The following is an 18,138-nucleotide window of genomic DNA, read 5'->3' on the forward strand; positions in this document are numbered from 1 at the left end:
AAATATTATACAGTCCTTGGTGGACATTGTATTGCAAATTATATTTCTGTAAGAATGTTAAAAAATAGACTCAAGTACTATATTATATATAAGGGTTCTTTGGTTATAAAATGAAGAAGACCATGCTGCATTAGCTTAAGCAAAATAGGGAGAATTTATTGATTCACTTGCTATGGTCTTAGTGAAAATTGAATTAAGTAAGATATGCATAATACTTAGCGCACTGCCTGGCATATAGTAAATGTTCAATAAATGGTCTTTGTTATTATCAGTATTCATTCAAGAAATATTTACTGAGGCTTGGCACCTGTACCAAGCACAACAATCCTATAAGACATGTATTATTATCTTTATTCTATAAATTAGAAACTGAGCTCAGAAAAATTAGCTGAATGTCCCAAGGTCACACAGCTGTGAGTTCCAGACATCTAATACAAAATATTCAAGTTTATCTTCATGATATCAACTACCAAGAAATGCTGGAGTTAGTGGAACTGAGAACTTGGGTGGAGGATTTGTCTTAGAAAACGGAGGCAGGGAAAGAAGATTCTTTCTGTAGCTGAGATGATGATATTGAAGCAGTTGTCACTAACAGAAGACAAAAAAAGAAAGTGATTTTTGTTTAATATTTACTGTGATCAGACTTTAAAATAGGTTATTTATCTATATTTCATTTAATATGCTCAATAATTCTATGAGACAGATATTATCATCCTTATTTTGCAAGTCAGGAAACTGTGGCTGAGAGTGTTTATCTTGACCAAGGTCACAAAGGTACTACACAGCAGAGGGGATAAAAAAGGAAATTAGTTGACTAAATGATGCTATCTCTATTTTGTTGATGATCATTAATTTTTTATGAAGTAGGAATTAAGGTCAGGTAAGTGATAATAATCTAGCAAAGGCTGCAGTTATAAGCTAACTTGTGTTTTCCCAAATGTATATGTTAAAGTACCTCACAATGTGACTGCATTTGGAGAGAGAATCTTTTAAATGGTAATAAGGTTAAAATGAGATAATAAAGATAGGTCTTAATTCAATATGACTGGTGTCCTTGTAAGAAGAGGCAATTAGGACACAGAAATGTATTTGTGCAGAGGGAAGACCATGTAAAGACACAGGGAGAGGACAACCATGTACAAGCCCAAGAAGAGAGGCCTCCGAAGAAACTCGCTCTGCAAACACCGAGTTCTGGATTTCTAGGCTCCAGGACTATGAAAAAATGAAATAAAATTGTGTTATGTAAGTCACTCAATCTGTGGAATATTTTATGGCTGCTCTATCAAGCTAATATAAATTTTGATATTGGAAAGTGGGGTGCTACTCTAATAATAAATAAAAATATGGATTTGGCTTTGGAATAACATAATGGATAGAGGCAAGAAGAGTTTGTAAGTGCATGTTAGAAAAAGCCTAGATTGCTCTGAAGACGTGAGAATAATATGAATGTTAAAGGTGATTCCTGCAAAGACTCAGAAAGAAAAGAGGAGAGGTATAGAGAAAGCTTTTATTGTGTTAGAGAATACATATATCATCATGAAAATAATGGTTATGTGAACATTAAAGGTGCCTCTCATGAGGTCTCAGATGAAAATGTGTAACATGTTACTGGAAACTGGAGGAAAGGTGATCCTCGTTATACAGTGGCAAAGATCTTGGCCAAATTGTGTTCTAGTGTTTTGTGGAAAGTAGAACTTATAAGCTATAAATTCGAAATTTGGCTGAGGAGATTTCTAAGCAAATGTTTAAGATGCAATCAGGTTTCTCCTTTCTGCTTATGGTAAAATGTGAGAGAAGAGACATCAACTGAAGAATTTTTAAAAAATAAATGTTTATATTATTCAAAATTATTTTATTGTGTATATTTAAGGTACACAACATAATGTTAATGGATTTATAGAGAGAGTAAAAAGGTTACTATGGTGAATCAAATAAACTCACCAAGCAACTCACCAAAATACTCATTTATTGTATGTGTTTTCATGGCTAGAGCAGCTAAAATCTTCTCATTTAGAAGGAACTCAAAATACATTATGATTTTATTATCTATAGTTCTCATGTTACACATTAGACCTCTATATTTTTTTCATTCTACATATATGCTACTTTATATCTTCTGACCTGCATTCCCCAGTTCCCTTTCCCTTGCCCCTAGTAACCACTGTTCTCTATCTGTGTATATTTGATTTTATTTTAGGCTCCACATATAAGTGAGGTAATGCAATATTTTTGTGTCTGGTTTATTTCACTTAGGATAATGTCCTCCAGTCTCATCCAAGTCATGGCAAATGGTAAGATTTCATTCCTTTTTAGGACTGAATAATATTTCATTACATATATATATATATATATTTTTTTTATTTGTGTATATATTTCATTTGTATATATATTTCATTTGTATATATATTTCATTCATATATATTTATATGAATTGTTAAGCACACACAAAAAATAACAGAATGTGAAGATTTCCAGAGTTGTCAGCCTATCCAATACTTCAAAAAATGAGAAAGCATGTTGTGGAGAAAACAACAAGGTTGTGGCTAAACAATCATTTGCTAAAAAGATTTATGAGTGTGTCTCGTGGGTCCAATCAACTATCTCAGCAGAAGCCAAAATGTGATTATCCAAAAAGATCTGTTGGAGGATCCTTCTGACTGAGAGCGTGGACCCTAGTGAATTGCATGGGAGCTCAACAATGTTTTTGAGAATTTTATACCAGCACAAATGCTGCCAACTTGGACTGAACAGAACAGAGATGGGAGTAAATGAAGGAAGGTTGTTGGATTTCTGTGATTCTACAAGATCGTCAGTAGAGATATCCAACTGTGAAGATAAATTATCTTTCAAGAAAAGGGAAAGATAATCTTGAAGGTAGTTCAGAGGTTGGCATGACTGGCACAGAGAGCACAGATTCAGGGGATGGGGATGTTGCCATGGTGAACCTGGAAGGCAGGGCCACACAGGTGGGCCTAGAGAACAGAGCATCAAGCCTAAGAGGATTATTCTTGAACCTTAAAACCTAATGGAATTTTCCCTGATAGGTTTTGGACTTGCTTGAGGCCCATGATCCCATTGTTATTTACAATTTCACGCTGTTGGAATGACAATAATTATTCTATAACTGTCTCACAATTGCATTTTGAACACTGATAGTTTGTCTTGTTTCATGGGTTCACAGATAGAGAGAAATTTTCCCTCAGAATAAATCATACTTAACGTCTCACCCATTCCTGATTTAGATATTTAGATGAGATTTTGGTCTTACATTTATTCTGAAATGGACTAAGACTTTTGTTTTGGGCTATTTTGAAGGGGTGCATATATTTTACATGTGAGATGAACATTCGTTTGGTGGGGCAGAAGGTAGAGTATTATGGGCTGAATTGTGTCCTCCCAAATTCATAAGCTGAAGTCCTGAATTCCAGTAACTCAGAATGTGTCTGCATTTGAAGAGAGAATATTTAAAGAAATAATTAAGTTAAAATGTAGTCACTATGGTGGACCGTAATCCAGTGTGACTGGTGTCCTTGGAAAAAGAGGAAATTAAGACACAGACATGACTGTGTACAGAGAGAAGACCATGCAAAGACACAGGGAGAAGATGGATACTTCAAGCCAAGAAGAAAGGTCTCAGACAAAGCCCAACCTTGCCAACACCAGCACTCAGATTTCTAGGCCACAAGACTGTGAAAAAGTAAATTTCTGTGTTTTAAGTTGTATAGTTGATGGTACTTTCCTATGGCAGCCCTACCCCACTAATACACTTGTCTAGAGTAACACTCAGGAAAAGTCATATGACATGAGATGTATAGTTGTTACTGTTATATATTTATTTTAATAAAAATTTTATTACAAAATTTGTGCGTGTATATATATATAGATAGATAGGTCTTTTCAAAAATGTGAACATCACAGAAGAGAATTGCGCCTAAATACAGTGACTCTATCTCCTACCACTCAAAACAAACATTAACATTTTAATATTTTTTCCAGTTGTTGCAATATAATTTTTTACTTATATAAACTGTTTATCGTAGTTTACCCATAACATTTTTAAAGTTAATTTTCTTTTTATTCAAGTGTTTAATGTCTTTTTAAAGCTTTATTTAGGTATAATGAGTATACAGCAAACACTTCATAATTAATTTACACACTTTGGACATATGTATACATTCAAGTTAGTTACCATCACCTCCATCAAGGTGATAAACATATACATCAATTCCTAAAGTTTCCTTGTGTCCCTTTGTTGTTGTTGTTTCTGATAAGAATACTTAGCATAAGATCTATCCTCTTAAATTTTTAAGTGTGCAATACCTTATCTTTAACTATATGCACAAACACATAACATTTTTAATTTAGCATTTTCCCATGCTACCAAAAACTTTCCATGATTGTACTTTTAATGGCCTTATGCTATTTCATCAGATTTGTCTATTTTTACATACTTAAAATACTTGCATTTTTACTACTGTGAATGATGTTTCAGGAAGCATCTATATGAATTAACAGTTTCTTAAATCTGATTTTTTCCTTAACTAGATTTCTCATGGTAGGAATATTAGATGATAGTTCCAGGAAAGTAGTTCTAACATATACTGGGTATATAACGATGCTGCAAATATGGTCAATATGTTACAAGAAGGTAAAGAATATGGATTGGGATGTATTGGACACCTAATATGTACCAAATTCTACACAAGGAACTTTAATACATTTTTCTCATTATTAATGTAAGCCTATGAGTCCTCTTATATGTATCTTAAAAATGCAACTGAGGCTCAGAAAGCATAAATAACTTTGTAAAGATCACATAGCTAGTAAGTGACGGAGTAGTAGGCTATCAGAAGGCATGGCTTCATTGAACATAAGGAAGGACTATTTTATCATGGCTGTACAGATCTTTTTATTTGCTTGTTTGCTTTTTTTTCTTACCAGAAAAATTTCTATCATAGGTACTATATCATTGTTATTTGACTATATCCAGTATATAGAAAACTATAATTTCCAGTATGTTCTGCTTTTATGACCCTCATCTCCATGTTGCATACCAGGAATTGTTATTTCCAATACGATAGAGAGAGACAGTCCACCTTTGGGCTTATGAGAGTGAGGCAGTACCGGTTGCTTTAGGACCTGTCAGAGTAGATGGCTACCATAAACCTATGAGCAGGTGATATAGAAGGGGCCAAGTTTCTTCATCGATACACTCAGGCTCCCTGTCTAACTACGCCATTGTATTAGTGAGTGTTCCTCCCCATGTCCTGGCAAGTGACCGAGTCGTTTCACATCTGTGGTTTTCACTGCTTTTCTTTTGTATTTTTTTGTGCTTTTATTGAGTACTTGAATGGAACTTGGGATATGACAAATCAGGCCGATAACCTGATTATCATGAATAGTCTTAAACAGAAATCTAATTTATAAATACTAAAAGTTTCCTTCTTTTAAAATGTGTGGTTGTCATAGTGCTTACCTATTCACTCAACTTAGTCAAAAAAGAAAATTTGTAGCCATTTTTGCGTCCAAGGCATATCAATAGCTGGGACACCATAGTTACACCTGGCTTCGGAACAGGGTATATGTGCATGTTTATAGTTATCTAATAGTAATACCCTGTACTCTGGTGTCTTTATGCATTTCTAAAGGTGACATTGCTTTAACGATGTGCATGGCAAAAGCCACACTGAAGCAAGCTAATAATATCTGAGCTCTGACAAGGATAAGCCTAGTCTTATATATAAAAGTATAAGTCAAGAATGCCTACATTAAAGAAATATAGGGGTGTTGTGGCATATGTAGGAATTTTGTGGTTATTTTAATAGCATCTTATGTCATATTCTTATTTCAACATTTCCCAATCTTACCATGGAACAATGTTGCTTGATGTTAGGGCTCTATTTTTCTATACAGATTTCTGAAATAAGTATTTTCTATACAGATTTCTGAATTAAGTATTGTAAAATACTTCCTATCTACACATAAATTGTACATACTTTCTGGAATAGCTGCTCATTTGTCTATTCATACCATGTGTTTCTGAAATTATCTGTAAATACAAGATTTATATGTACAAACACATTAAAATGAGAATATTTAAATACAAGAGATTTCTGGGTTTGGAGCGTTTTCTTGAACAGGGAGGTAATTGGTACATATTTAAGTTAAGTTGCTTTATTTTTATTGTAACTACTAGAAGTTTTAATCAAAATTGAACAGTAATTTAAGCACTTGGAGACAAAGTACACTTAAATCTTCAACTCATTTTAATGTCTATAGTTATGTCAATCAATGGCTCTGAAATCAGTTTGGTCCTTGATTGCCAGAAACTGCACAAACAAAATGGAAACTCTTAATGATTCGTACTATGTGTAATGCATACTGACTGAGGATGGCAACAAGGAAGCTGAAGAAGAGAAATAGTTTGATCTGAACATCATACTTAAAGAAATTCAGAGAAATTTTATTCTCTTGTTACTGCAGAAAGCGATGTAAGCCACTTTAACTGTTTCTATGCAACAGAACTACTACTACTACTACTACAAAAAAAAAAAAAAAACAGATTAGTTGGGTGTAGGATAACATCATCAGAAAATGCTCAGGGAATCATTATCTACTGACAGGTCAATGCGTGAATGGTAGGCTGTGAACCAGAACACAGGGAGCAAAATCATACAGATATCGTTGATTCCTGAAGTAAAAGTTTTATTTCTTAGTGGGTACACACACTTCTACAGTTCATGTGGAAAAACTACCAAAAATAGTTAGAAGATGGTGTAGATTTTATGATCAGTGTCAGAGATCATGTGTTAACACAGTTGAAGTAAAATCGCATGCCGGGCTTACAGGATATTTCTTTAAGAAAGTAGTAAGCGATTTTTAAATGGAATTTAAAAACTGGGATGCCTTGAAAAGGAGCTTACTTATATGCCAAATGAACTTTATTATTTTAGTCTAGTTGTGGGTAAGGGAAAAAAGAAAAAAAAAAGTAGAGGGAGGGAAAGGATGCGTGTTTTTCACCAAATAGAAATTACGTAGCTTTTTAAAAAAGTCCAAATTTTAGCCATGGTTGCTGAATATAAGCTTAAGTTAGACACCTGCCATATTATACTTCTTATCAGAAAAGTTGACAATTAATATATCTTTTTAGAGTTGGTCATGGATAACAATGATATTGTGTTCTTTACTGTTATAATCATAATTAAAATTATAAACTATTATTTTTAAAAATTAAGCAGTAAGTCACTATCATTGTACAAAAGTTGAAATTACTGTTAAGTTCAGCTTAAAGTTTCTTCCTTACATATTTTAAATTTGGCCTGAAGGTTCCTCCATACACAGTGAACCGTAACCTAGCTGGATGTATAAACAGACTATAAGGTACTCCTGTAGCAATCACCACGTTTGGGCAAATCACACGGAGCCAATTATTTAAACAGTATTCAAATGAGGCAAACACTAAGCTGTAACCAACCCAGCTGTTTCTGTATCAGCCTTCTATTTTCTGTATGTTATTTTCTTTTTCTTTGTCCATAAATCCCCTCTTACCATGCGGCAGTGCCAGAGTTGCTCTAATCCTATACTGGTTTGAGGCTTTCCTGTTTTGCAATTCATTCTTTGCTCAAACTCTGCTAACTTTAATTTGTCTAAAGCTTTTCTTTGAATGGTATATAGATACATCTGAAGTATTAAAAAAATGAAAGTTCTAGTCGCCCAGGTCATCCTTGAAGGTGAATGAAAATTAAAAGTTTGGTTTGGATCCTTTCAGACTTTTTGTGCTTATATAAATACATATGAACATGCACTTAGTGTATATGATTCAATTAACATCTGGTTTGTGGGTAGTGTGTTCACTTGTTCACGTATTACTGGACTTTTAAGTAGACTCTTCACATTGTTGCTTCACAAACAAGGCTGGAATGAACACCCTTATACATACATCCTTTTTCACTATTGAAAGAATAGAGAGACATAGAATATAATTGCTGTGTCAAAGGGAATATGTATTTTAAGATTAAAATTTCTCAATTTATTTCAAATATGTATATTCCACTAAGAGTGTTTGAGTGTATTCTTTATTCTACACTCTCTCCAAAAAGGAATGTACCTGTTTTGTTTTTCTTTTTCATTCTTACAGAATAAAATAATATTTCTTTTTTTTTGAGACGGAGTTTTGCTGTTGTTGCCCAGGCTGGAGTGCAATGGCACTATCTCGGCTCACCGCAACCTCCGCCTCCTGGGTTCAAGCAATTCTCCGGCCTCAGACTCCCGAGTAGCTGGGACTACAGGCATGCACCATCATGCCCAGCTAATTTTTGTATTTTTAGTAGAGACGAGGTTTCACCTTGTTGACCAGGATGGTCTCGATCTCTTGACCTCGTGATCCACCCGCCTCGGCCTCCCAAAGTGCTGGGATTACAGGCTTGAGCCACCACGCCCGGCCTATAAAATAATATTTCAATCAACTTTCAAATATTTTATATAAACTATATTGTTGCTTTAAGTCTAAACTCCCATCTTTTAAAAATCTTCATTTATTGAATTACGAATTTCCCTGAATCTTTAACTTTTCCCCTGAGCACACTTAAAAACTAATAATAATGTCTGATTAGCAATGTTCCATAGTTCTTCTTGCTTTAGTCTAATTTCTTTAAGTTAAAAAAATATTCAAAATCACACATGAATCTAAAGATCTATCATTTAGCTGTCATCTCCCATAAGAATTTGATCTATCGAGTTAAGAGGTAAAAGTAATCACTTTTACCTCTCAGCTCACTCTTTTCTTCAGCCTTAATATATTGTCAATTTTTTTTAATTAAAAAATAACCCTCTTGTAGAATGTAACATCAGTTAATGGCAGAGTGGGCAGCTCTAAAGTACTTTCTCTCCACAGGAAAAAAAAAACAAGCAGAAATTGTAAAAATCAAGTTTACCAGAACTCTTGAAAACAATCAAAGGTTTACCACAACACAGTGAATGCTGAATCAAGAAAAAAGAAACTTAAAATAGTAAGAAAGCTTTATGCCAATTTTACTTTCCCTTGCCCTACTCTGTCCACATCTCATAGGTAGTCTTAAGACAGCAGCCCACACTCCCAATGAATAACCCTGGTCCCTGATAACAGATAAAGTAGGAAATAACTTAACTACAACGTATCATGTTTGTATAGCTCCCATTTAACAAGTTTTGGAGCTATCCTGAAAGACTGAGGAAAACCTCTGGCTGACACCATATCTATAGTGAAAAGCTGAAATATTTTCTCTTAATATTAGGAATAAGACAAAGCTGCCTATTTAACCACTGCTATTCAACATTGTATTGGAAGTTCTAGCCCAAGAATTATGAAAGAAAAAATAATAATAAAAGGCGTTCTAACTGAAGAGGAAGAAGTAAAATTCTTTCTGCACATGACATAATGCTATATGTAGAAAACCAAAAGGAATCCACAAGAAAGCTATTACTGCTAAAAAACAAATTTAGCAAAGTTGTAGGGTACAAGATTAATGCACAAAAATGAGTTGTATTTCTATACACCAGAAATAAGCCACCCATGAAACAAATTAAGAAAATTATATTTATAATCGCATAAAAACAAATAAAATACTAATACCTTTAAACAAGAAGGTGAAAGACTTGATTACAGAAAAAATACAACATTGCTGAAGGAAATCAAAGAAGATGTAGTTACATGAGAGACATCCCATGCTCATGGACTTTATATTAGCAAGAGGCCAATACTACTCAAATAAATCTACAGATTCAATGCAATCCTTACTAAAATTCAATTTTTTAAAATTTAAAATGGAATAACTGATTCCCAAATTAATAGGGGATAGTTTGGGTATGCAAACAGCCAAAATAATCTTGCAAAAAAAGAATAAAGTTGGAGAACTTACACTTGCTAACATTTCCTCTGCCATCCTACTGTCTGTCTCCCCCTTTGTCTTTGGGTTTTCCTAGAGAATGATTAAATAAGATTTTGGACATGTGATTCTTTCAGTTCTAATCCTCTTAGTTATAATAGAGGAACCCTACTGATGTGGTGGTAAGGTGGGGAGGAGAAATATTATATAATCCTATAATAATGTCTCTGTCTTTTAGTTAGCCTTGGTGCTGAGGGTTTATCAATTGTTTCTTACGTTCTGCCCTCTCCACAAGGTAAAACATGAAGGCTAGGAGTGACTGGAGTTTCTGATGGATGTGCGGACACCGTGTACTGATTACCATGTTCTGATTTAGCTTAGAAGATGACTGGAGCCGGGTAATTTTTTCCTGTAGTTTGCTCATGCTCTGGATAAACTCAATGTGGTTAGATTCCGGTTAAATAGTTTTCCTTGAGGGCATTTTGTTGTTGTTGTTAAGGAGAACAGAATGCTCTAGGCATATTTTTAAAAGGCAATTTTTCTTTCTCCCTGCTGGCAAAAGGGAATTTTTCTTCATTGTTCACTCTACCCAGACCTGGTGGGGATCCTAGAGGTAAAATTCAGGAAGGTGTAGGAGCTACCACTAAAACTGGGACTCTGCAATTTTAAAATCTCAAATGTGTCAAGACTCAGCCTCCAGCAATTTGTCAATTACATTTTAAGTGTTTATACTCTGGTTTCAGTGGTAGGCTTCTACTTCTGAGTCTCTGCTCTGGTAATCTGTGATATTTTGTATTCACCTATATTTCCAATTCTATAGCACTGATTTGCCTGGTGACCTAAATTCTCTAATGCATCAAAGAAGAGTTACTGACTTTCAGTTTATTCAAGTTTTTTTCTTCATGATGATGAGCCCAGTATACATTACCTATTCAATGCTATCCCTCCCCTTACCAACCCCAACAGGCTCCAGTATGTGTTGTTCCCCTCCCTGTGTCCATGTGTTCTCATTGTTCAGCTCCCACTTGTAAGTGAAAACATGAGGTGTTTGTTTTTCTACTCCTGTTAGTTTGCTGGGGATAATGGCTTCCAGCTCCATCCATGACCCGCAGAGAATATGATCACATTCCTTTTTATGGCTGCATTGTATTCCATGGTATATATATAAGACAATTTCTTTATCCATTTTACCATATTTTTGCTGTTGTGAATAGTGCTGCAATGAACATATGCATGCATGTATCTTTACAACAGAATGATTTGTATTCATTTGGGTATATGCTCTGTAGTGGGATTGCTGGGTCAAATGGTATTTCTGGTTCTAGGTCTTTGAGGAATTGTCACACCGTCTTTCACAATGTTTGACCAAATTTACATTCCCACCAACAGTGTAAAAGCATTTCTATTTCTCCACAGCTTCACCAGCATCTTTTGTTTCTTGACTTTTCAATAATCACCATTCTGGCTGGTATGAGATGGTACCTCACTGTGGTTTTGATTTGCGTTTCTGTAATGGTCAGTGATGTTGAGCTTTTTTCACGTTTGTTGGTCTCATGAGTGTCTTCTTTAGAGAAGTGTCTGTTCATGTCCTTTGACCACTTTTTAATGGGGCCATTTGTTTTTTCTTGTAAATTTGTTTAAGTTCCTTGCTGAACAATATTAATCACTTCAGTTAACAGTGAATATTTTTGTAAGATCATTAGCTTCAATATGAATTAAGGGACATTGATAATTCATTTGACCAGAAGCATTTTTCATCCTATCTCTAGCTTGCTAGGATGTCCATGTTAGTCATTTCTATAAGCAAAGTCACTGGAAATATTTTTAAGACAACATTCTATTATCATTACTTTATCAAATTAGATATTCAACCAACCCATTTCTGAAGGGACATGAGATGAGGTAAGTTTTTAAGAGTGAGAAAAGGGACAGAAAATGGAAATATTCAAAACAAGGACAGGCTTATGGGATTCTGTCATCAGGAGAAAGCATGAGGATCCTGGATAGCCAGACATGGGGGTACATAATGAAACTTAGAAAAACAGTTGCCAACTTTGTATTTTTCTGATATTGGCTGCATTTTTTATATCATCTATTTTTTCAGTAACGCATTACTCAAGTTATCTTTTATACCTGGCTTTACTTGATTTTCAAAACTGTATATTTCCCCCTTCATCTCCATAACCCAGGTCACACACAGCCTTATGTTTAATTACGTATATTTTCTCTCCCCATTCTAGATTGTAAGCTATTTCAAGAGCAATCAGGTGATTGACTCTAGGCTGAAAGTGGCTAAAACGTGCTCTGGAGCTGAGTTGCATCATAACCAACTGAGGAACTCCTTATTCATAGATTCCTGGGCTTATCCCAGATCACCCATGTATAGCTAGAATTTTTTATGCTAACATAACCTTGGCACATGATTACATGGGGACAACAACAGAAAATTAGCTTTAATAACAAGATGTATAGTTAACTTTTAGTCACACTAAAATTTCAGAAGCCCTTATCTGGAGAAACTGGCTGGGAAATGCTTGCTGATCAATAAAAATGATACATTTTTGCAGCAACTTCTTTAATTTCTGCGGCCAGTAATCTTTTTCTTTTTAGCTTTGAGCAAAGAGTAAGTGAAGTTTGTCTTGAAACCCTGTTCTTTCCTCTCTTTTTATATCCCTGGCATTTCTGCCCAAATACCGTTGATTACGGACCCCAATTTTTTTTTTCTCAAACTGATCTAGTGATCAACTGATATCTATGTTGTTAATTGACACATTTTAATTTTATTTATTTATTTTCAGAGACCAAGTATTCCTTTGTCATCTAGGCTAGAGTTCAGTGGCAAGATCATATATTGTTGCCGCCTTGAACTTCTGGGCTCAAGGGGTTCTCCCATCTCAGCTTCCAGAGTAGCTGGGGCTACTGAAGTGTTCCACAGTGTCTTGATAATTTTTAATACATTTTATATAGTGACAGGGGCTTGCTATCTTGCCCTGCTAATCTTGCACTTCTGGGATCAATTGATATTCCCACCTCAGCTTCCCAAAGCATTTGGATTATACATGTGAGAATTACTGCTCTTGGCCTACTTTTCAATTTCAAAAGGCTTAATTTTTATGGACAATAAGCCTTTAAATCCAAACAGGATAATTCTATAAATGAGAAATTATAGATTTTATGATAGGCAATGAGAGAAATATTAGGGTGGTAGGGGCTCTTTCTGGCACATCTCTGTTTGGTCATCACACTGTTTAGATATATATTCAGCCTATTCCCAAATGTAGCCCTGCTCATTTTTTGCAGCCACTTCTGCACAATATGCCTTATAAATTAGAAGAGGTGACAGGCATTTTTTAAAAAAGAAGATTTGGGAGCTCTAAATATGCTGGACTGTATGATTCATGAGTTTCCCTCAAATTCAGTGATTAAAAATATTCTATATTTTTTTTTTCAGATGTTTTCCTCGTGGGCTCAGAAATTTCAAGTACAATTGAGAAGAACAGAAAAGGCAAAAGGGTTTCACATATCTCAAATTCTAGATTTGCATACCTGCACAAACATAAAACTAACAAGACAAATGAAAGAGGCATCAAACAGACTATTTTGAAGGCTATTTCAGCAATATATTATGGTAAGGATCTATAGCAGTACAAGGTAATTCAGATAAATTTAAGACTATTCAGATGCCGATAAACATAAAATTATCAATTCAGTAGAGATCCATTTCACTTTATTTAGTAATGTTAACCGGTACTCCTAAACCTAAAATATAACCTTTTCAGTTCTCTTTGCAAATGTTATTCTTTGCTGATAGCATTAAAACCATTTTAATAGGGCTATTACTTAGGGTGTTAAAAATTCCTCAGAAGGAATTTCTGTTAAGTTATACTATCTTTATTATTTAATTTTTTTTCAACCAAACTTCTTTTATTAATGTATTGCAGAGACTGGAAGGATTAGAGATGGGAATAATACATTAAAACCTTTATTTGGAGTTTACATGTGAAAACCAACTCAAAGCTATGGGTCTTTATTTCATGAATGATTGAATCATTGTTATATTAATTTAATAATTAAGATATTCATTTAACTTAGCTTACTTCATCTTCTTACTTACCGTACATTAACCCAGGAAAGTACAAATAACATGAACTCTTAGTAAGATGGTAAGCTGGTAGTAGGTAATTAAAACTTCTAAGATATCAATTTAGTTTCTTCACTAGAAATGCATTTTTTGCTCAGATATTTGGCACCCAAACATTTCAACATAAACACATAGACTCACAACCATATGTAATACATGTATTGCTTACCTCAGTCAAATGTGGTGTAGGGTTAAATCCACAGAGATTACACACTTGATTCTTGCATTCACTGCAAGTATTGAAGTTAGGAGGATCTGTAGAACCTATGTTGAGTTCAGTTTTGCAGAGAGAACAGGTTGATTCTGGTTTGGGAGATATCTCCAGTTTTGTGGGAAGGACAGCCTTTTGAGGCTCAGCTGTTAAAGATTTGCTATCCTTAACAGGTGATGGCTTTTTATCTGTTTCTGTTCGTTTTACTGTTGGAGCTTGTTCAGCTTTGGGCTCTAATTTTTCAGCTGCTGGGGCTTTTGTTTCCTTTTTCACAGGTATATTCTTTGCAGGTGCTGGTGGTGCTTGACCTGTGGATTTGGGTGGCCCTTGCGAAGTAGGTGGCTGTGAAGGGACAGGGGCTTGTTTCGTTGGTGCCCCTGGTCCACTTTGTGAATGAGGTCCAGATTGGCCTGCAGTAGAAATTAAATTTGATGCCTGGCTGAAGATTGATGCTCCAAACCCAAAGAGTTTCCCAGTCATGGTCTCTTGAGGAGTTGTAGGCTATGATTTGGGGGCATCAGCAATACTTCCCAGATTCAAACTGAAATGTCTTGATTGCTCCTGAGGCTTTGGGGGATGTTGAGGTGTGGGGACAGTTTGGCCAGCGGTTGGTCGCGGGCCCCGGGGGGGTGTTGGTGACCCTTTTGGCATTGGCTTGGCATCTGGTTTAGGAGTTATTTTGGTTTGTGCTTTCTTGGGTTCTTCCTTCTTTTGAACTGGGTCAACTTGTTTTTGACCTTTGCTCTCTGAACTAGGCCTAGGATGTGAAATAATTTTTGAATCTGATGCAGGTCGAGTTATGGCTTTAGAGTCAACTGGGGTGACTTTTTCCCCTGTTTGTGGAAAACTTTGTGAGGGTTTGGCAGAGTCTGTTTTTAGAGGAGGAGTTGTTTTCTCTTCAGCTTGTGACTGTACTTTGGAGCTTGGAATATCAGGTTTTGCTGTTGCTGATGATGAAGATACAAGGTCTGTGGATGGCTTTACCATCTTGGGCTGCTTTGGTTTATCATCAGCGACAGAGGCCTTGTCCTGCTCAGATGGGACAGAAGGTTCTTCGGGAGAGGCTGGCTTAGGCGAAGAATCTGCCTCAGGAGGCTGCTTGGCCTTGGCTGAAGGAAAGCCATGAAGGGTTGGCTGTTTCACTAGTGGTGGTGGCTTTTTAGGCTCAGGTGCCTTGGAGACATCCTGTTTTGGGGCAGCATCCTTCTTTGGGGATGTCTGCTGTGACTGTGGGGATGATTTGCTCACTGCTGATGTCGGAGTAACAGGTGCAGTCTTCGGTTTGGGATGGGGTGATGATGGAGCTGGAGCCAGATCCCCGCCTAGAGCTCTTTTCATCTGACAGTTCAAACAGAGCCACTCTTTTACAAACTCCGTTAAATGAGGATTGGGATTAAATCCAAAGAGGCTACAGACAGTGGTTTGACACTCACTGCATTTGTTAAAATTGGCCTTTTCTGGAACATGCAACAGAAGTTCAGTGGTATTGCAAAGAGGACAGATGGTTTTAGGGAGGCCTTGTGATGGAGGCTGTTTGGCAGATGGAGACATTGTTGGTGGCGGCAGAGGTTTTGCAGATCCTGTTTGGCTTACTGGTTTTGTAGATTGCTGAGCCGAGGGCTTTGCTGGGCTCGGTTGTTGAGCTGAGGGTTTAGCTGAGCCAGGCTGTTGAGATGGGAGTTTTGCTGAGCCAGGCTGTTGAGGCAGGGGCTTTGCTGAGCCAGGCTGTTGAGGTGGGGGCTTTCCTGGGCCAGGAAGTTGTGAAGGAGGCTTTGTTGGGCCAGTCTGCTGGGCAGAAGGCTTTGCTGGTCCTGCCTGTTGAGCTGGCGTCTTTCCTGGCCCAGGCTGCTGTACTGGAGTCTTTGCAGGCCCAGGTGCCTTAGCTGGAGACTGTAGCCCAGGTTGTTGAGCTACAGGTTTTGGTGTCCCCACCTGCTGGGTTGGAGGCTTTGCTGGCCCTGGCTGCTGAGCTGGAGTCTTTCCAACTCCAGGAGGCTGAGCTAGAGCCTTTGGCCCAGGTTGCTCCAATGAAGGCTTCTCTGACCTAGTCTGCTGAGCTGGAGGTTTAGAAGGACCAAGGGGCTGAGCCGGAGGCTTTGTTGTTCATGGTGGCTGGACTGGGGGTTTCACTGTCCCTGGTTGTTGAGCCAGTGGCTTTGTTAGCCCTGGAGGCTGAGCTGGAGGCTTTGCAGGCCCAGGCTGTGATTTTTCAGGCCCAGGCTGCTGTGCTGGAGGTTTTCTAGGACTTGGTTGCTGAATAGGTGGTTTGGATGGGCTTTGCAGTGAGGGTTTAACTGATTCTCCCCTTACTATGTCTGCCTGTTTAGTCTGAGGCCTGGATGCATCTCGTTGAAGTGACAATTTTGCCTGGTCTGTCTGAGGAGTCTGGGCAGGACCCTGAATTGGCTTTCCTGTACCTTGAGGTTGTGATTTAATTTTTTTGTGGTTGCTGATAAGATACCGATTTGGGAGGGCCATCCTGCTGAAGTGGATCCTTACCAGGTCCTTGCTGCTTAGGAACTGGCTTGGGTGACTGTTGTTGTGAAGGGGGTTTTGTGATTCCCTCAGGTTTTCCTTGCTCCTTCTGAACTACATTTTGTTTCTTGGTGGTTTCTTCCTGGGATGTCTCAGAGTCTGATATCAAATCAAAAGAGTTGAATTTATTTACAACAGAGGAGACAGCACTTAAAGGGTTAACCTCTGAGAGGAAGCCAGGCATCATACTAGACTTGTGCTCTTCCTTAAAATCAGTTCTGGACTTTGATTCTTTCAAGCTAATGGTGGAAGGACTCCTCCCAGGCAATTTCTGTCTGACCTGAAAGTATCTGTAGTTCTACTTTTACTGAGACCAGGCTGAGCTGGACGCCCAGGGTCTGGGGGTCTTCCTGATTGCTTTGGAGAATGACTACTATCCAACTCTTGCCTTTGACATGACAGCGGCGTTCTGTCTCCTCTCCTCTTTGCTCAGCTGGCTCAAATCTGCCTCCATGCCGGCCGGGATCACTGTGTGCGAGGGACTCCCCGCCCCTCTAGCCCCTCCTCCGGCCGGTGCGGCCGCCGCCAGCCCTTCGGAGACCCCTTCCCCTTCCAAGCTCGCCTCGCTGCCCATGGCTCTGGGAGACGTGGAGCCGCCGCGCTCCCTCCTCGCGCCGCTTCCCAGTCGGGAAGCCCGCGGCCAGCGGAGGAGTCAGAGCCGGGGTCCGCCTCGGGGCGTGCAGGCGGCCGCGTCCCTGGGCTCCGGACCGGGCACTGCTGCCCGTGGAACGACAAGCGGAGGGTTAGTCCCGCTCGCAGGTGACGCCCGCTGCCGGTGCCTCCTCCATGTTTGACAGTGCCAGGCAACCTTTGCAGGAGACGTCTCCCGGACGCTGCCTCGGCTATTATTTAATTTTAAACCCTGAATATTTTCTCCCTCCACCCTGTTACATTGCAGAATTTCTCTCTCTTCCTTCCTTTTCTCTTTCTTTCTCTCTTTCTTTCTCTCACTCTTTCTTTCTTTCTCTCTCTCTCTCTTTCTTTCTTTCTTTCATGATCTTCAGTTCTTTAGCATATTGACGTTTGCCTTTAGGCTTGTCTCTTTAGAATTACAGAATAGCTGCTGCAGTTGGAAATATCACATTGTCCTCATTACCATTCTTAAGAAGGAGAATGGCTTTCTCAAAAGCTAACTGGGTGGAATTTTCTTTGTGGTTCATTGGCCATGACTTTGCCAATGAATATCAAAAGAAGATAAAAGTACTGTGATTTTCTTAAACTTACCAATATTCATCTCCTGGGATGTGGAGAAGGCACAGCCTCCTTCTTAAAGCACATGGCAGTCCAGAACCTGACCAAAATCAGGGCTATGTTACTAAGGAGTGTACAGGGTTGGGTAGGATAGAAAATGGCTGTTGTGAGAGAAAAATATCAGCAATAGAGAGTTT

At 37.8% G+C, this 18,138-nt stretch overlaps 1 protein-coding gene across 1 annotated transcript; it reads right to left on the reverse strand.

The window, feature by feature from the left end:
- Window positions 1-14,716: 14,716 nt before the first annotated feature.
- Window positions 14,717-17,324, reverse strand: LOC116536097 (protein piccolo-like). Its single transcript, XM_032257755.1, is given in 4 exon segments — window positions 14,717-16,654; window positions 16,656-17,026; window positions 17,029-17,141; window positions 17,143-17,324. Coding segments are annotated over 4 exon segments (2,604 nt in total).
- Between the last annotated feature and the right edge of the window lie 814 nt (window positions 17,325-18,138).

The sequence above is a fragment of the Sapajus apella genome, unplaced genomic scaffold (assembly GCF_009761245.1).
Source record: "Sapajus apella isolate SASKATOON/1434 unplaced genomic scaffold, GSC_monkey_1.0 scaffold98, whole genome shotgun sequence".
Taxonomy (NCBI): domain Eukaryota; kingdom Metazoa; phylum Chordata; class Mammalia; order Primates; family Cebidae; genus Sapajus; species Sapajus apella.